The 12,215-nt window shown below is 36.0% G+C and overlaps 1 protein-coding gene across 2 annotated transcripts in view; it reads left to right on the plus strand.

The window, feature by feature from the left end:
- The window catches only part of ZNF148 (zinc finger protein 148), a 120,179-nt gene that overhangs the window by 84,191 nt on the left and 23,773 nt on the right, over positions 1-12,215 (plus strand). For both annotated transcript variants that reach the window (XM_041722505.1, XM_041722499.1), the window contains 2 exons: positions 2,936-3,059; positions 4,442-4,525. In XM_041722505.1, the coding sequence (XP_041578439.1) occupies positions 2,936-3,059; positions 4,442-4,525 (208 nt within the window). The remainder of the gene's footprint in view (positions 1-2,935; positions 3,060-4,441; positions 4,526-12,215) is intronic.

A 12,215-nucleotide genomic window follows, 5' to 3' on the forward strand; every position in this document is an offset into this window, starting at 1 on the left:
ATAGGCAAATCTCTATAGCACTATTTAGTGGCTTCGAGAAATTGAAGTTTTGGGAATTATCACCTTGAGAAATTATCACATTTGGCAAAAATCTTTAAAAAGAATGAAAATGGTGAGCTGTGACGATATTTGGTATAGGTAGCAGGCAACGATATCATTAGACATTTTATAGAGTCTCACTATGTTTCAGACACCATTCTGGATACTGGGAGTAATAGTGGTGAATAAAGCAGAGAAAATCGGGCAGTCTGGGTGGGTCAGCGGTTCGGCGCCTGCCTTCAGCCCAGGGCCTGATCCTGGAGACCCGGGATCGAGTCCAATGTTGGGCTCCCTGCATGGAGCCTGCTTCTCCCTCTGCCTGTGTCTCTGCCTCTCTCTCTCCCTCTCTGTCTCTTATGAACAAATAAATAAAATCTTTAAAAAAAAAAAAAGACAAAATCATGTGGTTATATTTAAAACAGATTACACATTGGAAGAGCCACTAGTGCTCTTCTGAGGCAAGATGAATTTTATTCAGTGTCCATAATACAAATACATGTTTTTCTGGCCTAAAAAAGGGAAAGAGAAAGAAATAGTAAATATAAAACGTTGGGACACCTGGGTGGCTCAGTGGTTGAATATCTGCTTTTGGCTCAGGTGTGATCCTTGGGGTCCTGGAATTGAGTCCCACCTTGGGCTTCCCTGTCAGTCTCCCTCCAGGGAGCCTGCTTCTCCCTCTGCCTATGTCTCTGCCTCTGTGTATCTCTCATGAATAAATAAATAAAAATCTTAAAAATAAATAAAATATAAAATAAGAATTTGATTTTTCTGTCTTTGAACGTCTAAATGTGCTAGATTTTTCAGTCTTTTTATTCACAAGCCAGTGTTAGCTGTTTCATCCATAAAATCCACTTTGAGTTAAGGCTTGAATCCACAGTGAAAGACAGCATTACCTCCACTGCCAGAAAACAATGACCTAGAACTCCTTAACTCTTCCTAAAAGGGCTTTGTACAGTCAAGGGTAACATCCGTTTCACATTAAGTAACTTGGGCCACATTTGTTCCTTACAGAGACTCTCCTCGCAGTTGCTATGCCACAGAAAGCTACTGAGCTGCCATGTGTTTTGGCACTTGGATCTTATTTGTTATCAACATATGTGAAAAAATACCTGGTGCTATCTTGTTCTAGTTCTGTTTTATATAAAATGTTTAACATCTTTTTGTGATTTGTTTTATGTTAGAAGTATTTTGAATCTTCTTTGGAAAGATTTTATGTTTTTTTGTTTTGTACAGTGTTAACTTGCATATTATTTTGTGACTTAGAGGGATCAAAAAATTTAAACCGACTGGCCAGGGATGGAACTTTCTATTCTCACTGACTCTCATCAGGAAGCTGTGACACCCACTTCCATTCTTGTGCCAAATGTTTCTCTTTATGGCTCTGGTGCATAGACTTTGAAGCATTGTTGGTCACATTGGCAGTTTGCCCAGAACCCAAATATCCTGTATAATTTGCATAATAATTACCATTGATTTACATACAGTACAGGCTGAGTTGTCTTCTTGAGTTTAAAGTAAAAAAATGTTTTAAAAATTAAAGCCTTTTCCCTTTTAGCTCTCCTTTTTTCTAGGTTTGAGAAGGGGATCATAGCTGTGTGTTTACAGGCCCTAATCAGTTTCCACAGGCCTTTGTATTTCTCGAGATGTTCCCTAGATTTTTCTATCCTGTGTGGGAGACAGTTTCGTAGCTCCTGTGCTACGTGTGCCCACCTCCAATATCGTTTCCCTCTTTCTTGCCATGCTCCTCATGATCTGATCTCCTACTAGTTTTCTTTGCTGCTTATCTTCACGTCATATTCTGACATGTTGTAAGTCTCCTCAGTAATGAGAAAAAATAATGATTGTTTTTTACTCTGCCATGTGTCTGATGTAAGAGACAGTTTAATGTTGGATGTGGAACAAATGGTTGATAAATTGGAATACGTGAAACCCAAAGGTGAGCTTCTCTCTGGCACTATCCTGACCAGGCCCATAATATTAACCTCAGGAAGCCCAGGAAGATACGATTTGTCGTCACCTGTCTTCCTTCCAATACCCATTCTATTTATCCAGCAAATGTTTTTAGGAATTTGCTCAACAATAGTTTAGTAGTCCTAGAATGAATAACCTTAGAGATCCTAGACTGAACCAGATTTCAAATTCTATGCTAGATGACTTGAAAACTTAGGCTGCTCTTTTCTCTTTAGTCAGGAAAAAAAAAAATAGGTAAGCATTAATATGGTTCAGAAAAGTGTTTAAGTATAAACAATATAGAGTCCCCCTTCCACTTTATCTCCCCTCTGCCAAGTTTCCCAGCCATCACAAACGGAGGCTTTATGCATTACATGTGTGTCCTTCTTAAATAGTTTTTATGCATATACAAATATGTATCCTTGGATGTACTTTCTTATGTACAAAACTTTGCAAAATTATGTACTGTATTCTAAACCTTGCATTTCATACTTAATAAATCCTGGAACTTTTCCCATATAAGTATATACGGAGCTTTCTCATTTAATTTTATAACCACACAATGATAAATGGCTTTCATTTTCCATGATTTAGCCAGTCCTGTACTGATTGATATTTACCGCATGTCTATCCAAAGCATAAAACTTTTGTCCTACCTGTGTGAGAATTTGAAATTGAAAATAAAATTATCATCACCCCAGCAGAGAGCATTTAGGGACTCTTGTCAGAGATTACCTTTGGAGAAGAGGGGACAGACTACTGAGTCACATTGTACTTTCCTACAGTTAATGATAACATTATTCTAACAGGCTTTTCAAGATTAAGGAAAAAATTTTCATAATTTCTGGTGACCATTATTTGCATTAAAAGGCATTACCTTTTTTATAGGTTAGTATTGTTTTTAAAACTTCTTTTGTTTTTACCTTTTTTTTTTTTTTTAAACTAGATCCTTACAATAAATGAGGATGGATCACTTGGTTTGAAAACCCCTAAATCTCACGTTTGTGAGCACTGCAATGCTGCCTTTAGAACGAACTATCACTTACAGAGACATGTCTTCATTCATACAGGTATTTCTTGAATTAAAATGGGCTTATAGCCATTAAGATTATTGTTGTTGCTATTTTCACCTTCTCGTGTAAATGTCATTCATTTCTAAGACTGTAGCTAACCTGGCATTTTAAATCAGAGATTACCACAGGCCAGAATGTCAGAAGGAAACCAGGAAAAACTTTAAATGAGGAAACAGTGAGCAGGGACGTGCAAAATTAATTAGTCTTAATTGGACACCTATCTGGCTTAATGTGTTCTTTTCAGCTAGAGAAACAGTTAAAGAATGTATTATTAAAAGCCTGTCAACATTTATTTTTCTCTGCAAGACGTCCAGATGGAATTCGAAATATGAATTTAAGAAATATGAATTTCAAATATTAAAAAAATGATCATTAAGACCATGACATTGTAGAGAGCAGAGAACTAAGGACTAATCACAGATCCTTGGGGAAACAGACTAGTCATGTAGGTTAAATTAAGGGATGTGGGGTGAGGAAGATAGAGGAGTAAGGTAGGTTTAATGAACTAGGCAATAGAGTGTCTCAAAAGCTAAAAGAATAGACAGTTCAAGGGAGGGTGTGATCAGCAATGACACAACCAGCAGGGAAGATAGAGAATTGAGGGGGAAAAAAACATTGGAATAAATACTAAAGAATCACATAGCTTTTAAGAAAGCAGAGTATAAGGGTTAAAGCACAGGCACGTGGTGGAAAATTTGAGAACTGAAGTAAACTACTCTTCAGAAGTTATGGTTGGAAAGGAAGGAGAGAAAGTAATAAGGTGAGAATGTTTTAGGATCTCTGAAAAGTTTGTTTGCATAGTGCAAACCTCAAGAATACTTAGAAGGAAAGGTTCTAGCAGAGGAAGAATGATGTCAAGATTTTTTTAAAAAGGCGGGGGGAGGGGGGAGGAAGATGTTCGAAAGTTCTGAAGGTTCCAGAGAAAATAGTTGAAAGGGCATATAAAGGGATAGTTAGCCATGGAGAACAAGGTAGGTGGGTCTTTTTTCAGATAAAAAGAGAGAGGAGCCTTTTAAAACACAGTAGAGAACCCAGAGCCCTTTTTAGTCTCCTGATTTTTACATTGTTTTAAATTGTTTTTTTCTTTTCCTTTCTTTCCTTTTCTTTTTTTCTTCTCCTCTCTTCTCTCTCTCTTTTTTTTTTTTGGATATTGAGCGGATTTGATTTCATCTATGTGTGATTGTGAGAATGTGAATTTTATAATTGTGGGGGAAAATTGAGCAAAATTCTATTAAATTAACGAACAGTATAAAAATATTGTGTAGATAATTTGGAATTTTCCAGAATTTGGGCTTCGAAGATTTATCTTTCCTCAGAAATAGTAACTATAAACTGTGTTTTATCCAGTAACTAATTTGTGGATGTGAAATTATTTTAAGGTGAAAAACCATTTCAATGTAGTCAATGTGACATGCGTTTCATACAGAAGTACCTGCTACAGAGACACGAGAAGATTCATACTGGTGAGTGTTGCCACCCTTCCTAGGGTCATTAAAATTCCCATTCCAAATACAGGAGAGAATGGTTAACAAATAGCAGCAGAGTGTTGCCACTGTTACTGGTTTTATTTCTTAAGAGTACGTATCACAACTCTTTATTTTTTCTTTCAATAAATCAGTCCCAACTGTTAAGACTTGGCTTTAATGTCCAAGCCCAGTAAATTACTTTCAAATAGAGTTTCCTAACATCTTAAAATATATTTGAAATGACAAAAGGAGATTTTTGTAAAATAACTATTTCCTAAGATATTTAATAAGTGTAGGGTTAGGTAAAACTATCATTCTTATTCATTAGTCTGGAGAAGAAGCAAAGTGCTAATGTTTCATGTATATATTTTACTGTGTTAAGAAAGTTGTAATCCTGATAAATTGGAGCTGTTAGTGTTTTAGCTAAGTACTGATTTAGAAACAGGTATTTCAGAAGATCACTTTAAAGGAACCCATACCTTAAAAAGTTAAGTCTCATTTTAGAGCAGACTTTTATTTTATTTTTTGACAAATTTTTTTGACAAACATATAACCAAGTGTTATATGTAACCTTGATTTAGTAGACCATCAGCTTTTGACTTTGATGTTTGTAAGCATGGTGAAAAGTGTTTCTTTAGAATTTATTTCTAGTGTTTTGCCTTTTTGTGATGGAATGAAAGAAGAGTTGGTGTATTTGTATTACTTTGATTCTTACATTTAAGTAGAATTGAGAATGATGGTGATATATGAATATTGAAAATATGAAAGTTCTTCATATTTCTCTATATTAAGTACTTCAGCAGAACCTGCCCACTGTTGTTATTTAGATGTGTTCTCATGGTCCCTACAGTACCTGTGAAAGGGGATCCTAGACAGTTTGTCACGTAAAAGAAGCAACTTCTTCCATCTAATCACTTTCCTTTCTTTGTCCCTAATAAAGAAGCATGAATATATATCCTTAAGTACAACTTCAACTGTGCAGCACATCCGTGTGCTTTAAATAAAGTCCTGCTTTTCAAAGATTATTATGTACAACACCTACTTCAGTTTCTTAAGTAAACATTTATTCATCACTTCCAGTTGGAAAGGCATTTTGGAAGACCAACTTTATTGATTTTATGTGACTTAACAGCTAAATTTATATTTCTATACAGTAATAAAACCTGATCCAATAATGATAAAGCAGTTAAAAATTTTTGCACGTTTTTAATACCTATTAAATTTTGATGATTTACTCATTCATTCAACAAAAATTTACTGAGCCTTCAGTATTTTTCAGGTATCAGAAATAGATTTAAAAAAAAATAGTTTCTGTGGAATTTATATTCTAATGGGAGAGACATACATATCAACAGGCACAGTGTGATGAGTGTTGTAGAGTTTTATACAACATGTTCTTGTGCCCTTGAGCTAGAGCCAGATGTGTTAGCTGTTGAAGGTTACAGAGGGAAAGCGACACAGGAAGACTGCAGGATGCTCAACTGAGAGAAAGACAGCAGCATGTGAGAGAGGAGGAGGGGAGAGAGAGAGTCTGTGTGGGTCTGACAAAAAAGATTTTGAAACAGTACTTTCCCATATTGCACTCTGCTATTTTCTCTTCTGTTCTAGTAAATTCTTTTTTAATGTGCTGGTCACAATTCTGTAACCTCACTGTAAAAACAACTGTGCTAAGCCAGGGTGGGTATCTTGGATATAAACATTATAATTGGTATAGTTAATATTTATTGAGAATTTACTAAGACCAGATATTGTCCTAAATGTTTTGTTAATATCTCATTTAGTTCTCACATTAAGCTTGAGAGGAGCTATTGCTATCTTCATTTTTTTAGATGAAGAAGTAATAAGCACACAAAAAGTTGAGAAACTTTTCTAAATGTGTATAATCTAGTATATATATGATGGAGCTAGATTCCAGTCTAAATCTGTGACTCCAGGTACACATGTGAAATTACTAACTGCAGAATGGGACTAGGAGCGTAACAGTATCTTTTGGTCTTTTTGAGTTTTTCTTGCTATGCCACTAAGCCATAACCAGGTTTAGTAATATCTAAAAGGGATGGAAGCAAAGGCTGGGGTTTTCATGTTATAGACAATGCAGTTAGAAGGAGTGAAGAAATTGAGAGGAACCAGGGCAAACCGGTCACTGTGGTTCCTTAACTGGTCACTGACGGTTTCTTATGGAGACTCAGTTTTGCTTCACTGCTCACTGTCACCACAATGCCCCAGGTAGAGCTGATAAAAAGGGAATTGGCTTTCCTTCTTCATTTTCTTGGTTCCTTTTATGGACTCTCAGTCTATGGACAGTAAGGTATTTTTGTCTTGTAATCAAGATAACTAGAACCTATACCTATCTGAAGGTATATATTTAGAACCATGTACATGTTCTTCAATGTTAATTATTCAGTCCTTACTATTCTTTCATATTTTAAATGGCTTTCATTTTTGGAGAGGGGGTAGTGCTCTAAAGTTTACCCATGTCAAGGCTTTCTCTCTGTAGGTTCTTAGTTTAGAAGAATGCATCACAATAGTTAGTTCTTCTTGAAGTTGTTGTGAGAAGAACTGCTAGTTCGTACAGTTTCCATTTTCCTTAACTGCCTGCCTCATTCTTTTAGGTCTCATTATATATATTGTACTGTCTCCTCCAGTCTCCCCAGCCCCCAAGCCTGTACTCTGCTCCATTTGCAACATGACTAAAAATCATTACCTACTTGGCTACTCTTGCCAGCAGTCAAGCAATCTGTGGCTTTTGAAAACCGAGAACCTAGCTTGATTTGGTTTTCAAATAGAAAATTTTAAAACTCAGCCTGGACAGGTTATCACTTAATTATGTTTCCAAAATTTGGCTTAGCCTATGAAAAAAGAATTTTTTTTCCGAAATGTCATTTTAAGGGAGAGTACTTTTGCATCCAGAGGCTATGCCTAAAATTCTTCTTAAAGCTTTATTCCTTTAGCCTAAGGCATTGAAAAGGGCAAATATTCTTGGGACTGCTGTTTTTGGCAACTATGGGAGATTTATATCTTTTTGTGAATGTATTATAGATTTACTTATGGTATGTTTGGGGATATGGGTGAGAAGGTGAAGACTTGAAGCCATGGTTGAAGATAAAAAAATTTTTAAGATTTTATTTATTCATGAGAGACACAGATAGAGAGGCAGAGACACAGGCAGAGGGAAACGCAGGCTCCATGCGGGGAGCCCGATGCAGCACTCGATCCCAGGACCCCTGGATCACACCTTGAGCCAAAGGCAGACGCTCATCTGCTGAGCCACCCAGGTGTCCCTGAAGATAAAAATCTAATTGATCATTTTGTTTAGGGTCAGGTACACACCGGAATTAAACATTCATTGTCACTGGCAGATTTATGATGTGATCAGGTGTTTTTATTTTATCTAAGGTGCCTGTTCCTTTGCAACTTCCAATCGTATAGACTACATATTAGAATGACATATATCCAGTTGTATTCTTTTTAGTCACCTTGTCACCATTTTACCCTAAGAAAATGCCAGTCTTATTGCCATGGGCGAGGAGGTGTGGGTTTGAGGAGTAAAGAACCTAATACAATTTTCAGTATTTTATTTTAATTTGATATTCATTCTCTAAATTCCTGTAAATAGTAAGCCACAGAATACCTGTCTTGATAGTCTGACTCTTTTAGCAAATTATGATTGTATTTTATTGTATGGCAGTTTGCATAATTTTTTATTGGTAAAAATGTTATGAGCCATCTTTGCATGTGAGGAAGATTTTATAGAATGATCTTGCTCCGCACAATGAAGAGGATTTTGAAAATAAATCATTCAGAGTTAACTCATATTCACTAGTTTCTCCCCTCCCCTTTTTTAAAATGCTTTAGTTCTTAATGTATACAATTCTATAGATACAAATATAGGAAGAAACACTGGAAAATGTGTCTCCTAAGTTAACACTTCTTTATGCCTGAAAACATATGTTGATCTGCTTTCCCTCTTGACTGTGACTTTTATTCACAATCATGTTAAAAAGCTGCACAATAGCCTTTTTTTTTTTTTTTTTAAACCAGTTGGGCTAGTGGAGTGGAGTAAGAATGTTGATTCACCCTTGACTAAGTTAGCTCAACACTATTTCCTTCATTATACTTCAGTTATTAATGTAACTTACGGTTTTCCTCTCCTTATTTGAATCTCTAATCTGTAGTGTATGAGCTTTAATAGGGAGATCTTATTGAAAGAAAGTGTTACAGACCTAGTTAGAGTTATCTTTGTGGAGATGAAGGGACTGAGTGAATGCTGTTTGTGCTACTGAGGATGTTGCCGGTACTAGGAGCTGCTGGCATGGTGATTGTTGAAGCTAGATAGTGCTAGCATGGACAGAGCTTGCCAAGAAAGATTAAGCAGAGAACTACAGATTGATGTCACTGACATTGTTTGATTTAACAAAGCATTCAGAAACCGTTTTTTTTTTTCCTCTGCAAAACTGTTGATAATTCACACCAAAAGCTTTGATTACACATAAAATACATGTAAAAGCTTAACACTGTATAACAAAATATCTCCGTAAAGATACAAAAGTAATCACATACCCGGCTCATACATCTACACACAAGATCAGAGAGGTTATTCTGAAAATCAACTCCATTTTAACATTTTACATTAGTGCTGAAATACAGGGAACCAGAGGCTGTATAAGGAAGGCTGCCTGGTTTTCAATTAAGTGCTTATATTTTATGTGAATACCCCTTCTCAAATCCATATGAGATGTTCATTATTAGTACATAAGTGTCTGTAGTTTAAAAAGGAGTTTATCATTTGTTTTGACAAGTCTCTAGTTTAACAAATTGTGAATCTCTTGAAGTGGTCTCATTCTTATTTATGTACCATTACTGAATGAACAAACATGTGAGCGGCATGACTCACAATTTGACACATCCTATACAAGTAGCACAGACAACGTGTGCTTTAGGTGTTCAGAAGAAATAGACCAGTGAGGATTCAGTTTGGTGGCTTCATGGAAGACATAGAACTTAAATAGTCCTGCGAGGTTGGATTTAGACTTTGTGTGTTAACATGGCAGTTAAGTGTCATCGTTGGGAACTATAGGTGGTAGAGCCCAAACATGATGAAGCCAGGACCAGGAGAAAAATCTGGGTGGGGTGTACTGAAGTTGGGAATGTGTTTGGACAAGGGTAGGTAAGCAGATCTGCAGTTGATAAATTCAGAAACAGAGAGAGTAGCTAATTAGAAATCTGACAGCTATCAAGACAATTTCAGATGCCAGATAACAGGATAGCAAGTAGTGTGTCAGATATGCTGAGTTAAAAGAACCAGAAACTTTTAACTTAGTTAAAAAGCTGGAAATTCCTACGAATTCAGTATCATAAACCTAATAATACTGTCAAATAAATTTGAGTTCCTGTTCTGTGCCAAGCACTGAATTAACACAGTACGTAAGTTATTTCACCTTATCCTCACAGCAGTCCTATGAGAAGGGAGTACTGTTACTCTTTTTTTTTTTTTTTTGTAGATAGGAAAACTAAGGGTCAAAATGATTTAAGTGCTTGCCCCAGTGTGTGCAACTGGTTAATGACACAATCCAGGTCTTCAAAGTTCATGCCCTTAACCGTTAGGCTATTGAAAGGCTATTGAACCGACAGTTGGTTAAGTCTGCCTTCAGCTCAGGTCATGATCCCAGATCATGAGTCCCGCATTGGGCTTCCTGCTCAGGGGGAAATCTGCTTCTCCCTCTCCCTCTGCCCCTATGGCTTCACTCATGCTCTGTCTCTTGCTCTCTCAAATAAATAAATAAAATCTTTTAAAAAAAGAAGAAGGAAATTTAGAGTTGACTGACAAAAACTTTTGGGTGTTTTTCTTTTTTCTTTTTTTTTAAAGAAAGGGAGAGAAAAGGCAGAGAGGAGCAAAGGAAGAGGAGAGAGAATCGTAAGCAGGCTTCATGCCCAGCCTGGATTCTGATGCAGGGCTCAATCTCATGACCCTAAGATCCTGACCTGAGGTGAATCAAAAGTTGGACACTTAACCAACTGAGCCACTTAGGCTCCCCAAAACTTTTTTTTTTTTTTTTTTTAAGATTTTATTCCTTTATTCATGAGAGACAGAGGCAGAGACACAGGCAGAGGGAGAAGCAGTCTCCATGCAGGGAGCCCGACGCGGGACTCCATCCAGGGACTCCAGGATCAGGCCCTGAGCCGAAGGCAGGCGTTAAACCGCTGATTCCTGTCCCAGGTGTCCCAAAAACTTTTGGTTTTAAATGTGAAGGTTTTTATTTTTTTCTACTAAGAGCAGAGCCCTTAGTAGACTCCTGGACCTAGGCTTACAGCTTGCATGTGATTGGGTACAGCTACCTGAAATGAAGTCTGTGGATGTAGGAGGAGTAAGAACACATTCCACCTGATAAGGAATAAACAAAGACAAGATGGACAGTGTGTAAATAACCATTCTGAGTAGAACAGAAAAGGGGGAGGTAAGAGTGGAGATGAAGAGATAAGACTAGAAAGCTTGATTTTAGAATTCTGTTGTCTGATTTTGATACCAGGCTAAGGAGTGCCTAATTTATGATCCTCCTAAAATATCAGGGCATTTAAATGCCATATTGGAAGAATATTTTGTTAGCTATAATAATATAAAGAATAATTCAGAAAATTGCAAATTTATTAATTAAGTTTATACTCAGGTATTTTAAAAAGTTTTTAAAACAAATGACATTGCTCATCTTTAAGAAATGTGATATTGCTTCAGTTTTGACCAGTTTGTGAGAAGTAGACAAAACTTGGGAACAATTGAATATTACAGTGAAACAAAGTTATGTGTTTTGGACTTTAGATCCTCTTCATTTTTGAACAGTATAGGATGCACTAATTTTCAGGAAAAAAGCTGAAAGAGGACTCCCCACATTTGAGTTAACACATAGCATAGAACTTTCTGGCAGCGATTTCTCAGTTTTGATTTTTTTTTTTTTTTTTTTTTTTTTTTTTTTTTTTTAGTTTTGATTATTTTTTAAATCATTTTCAGTTACTTTAGAAAATGTAGTCCGTCTAGAACAAGACAGGTTATTTTTTTGTTAGTTTGCCTTTCTTTAATGTGGGCTTTTCCCTAACCCCCCTGTTACCCGTATTATTTCACACTCTACAGAAGATGAAGCATTAAGACAGTTGTATTTGGATCTGATGCTGTTTTACAAATTCTTTTGGAAAAATAATACCCAATTACTTCCTTGAATTCAAACACAATTCAATCTTGGAGACCTTCAAGATTCTCCAATATTTGAAGCTGTCTTTTTAACAACTACTACTTAGTATTCTAGAAACCAGTTGAGTGGATGACCAACATTCCTGCTTTTCACATCTAAATTCATTAAGTTTTCAGATGTCTGAATTGGCTGACAAAAATGTTTTTTTTTATTTGTTGATAAAGTTTTTCATTTGACTGACTTCTAATGACATTTAGTTTCAGAATTCATGTAATTTATTTCGGCCTTTGGTAGAAGAGTGACGAAATGTACTATCTGGGTACAGGATGAAGAAATAGGATTTAGAATATTTAAGGCAATCTAAATTTACTTATCAAGGTCATTCATTCTTATTTTCTGAGTACTTTTAAGATCCTTAGTTCTTATCTCTGAAGAGTTTGTTTTTCAAAAATTCTTAAGTGTTATTATCATTTTCAACTCTGATTGGAATTTTATGGAAATGTTTT

Source organism: Vulpes lagopus, chromosome 1 (genome assembly GCF_018345385.1).
Source record: "Vulpes lagopus strain Blue_001 chromosome 1, ASM1834538v1, whole genome shotgun sequence".
In the NCBI taxonomy this organism is placed as follows: domain Eukaryota; kingdom Metazoa; phylum Chordata; class Mammalia; order Carnivora; family Canidae; genus Vulpes; species Vulpes lagopus.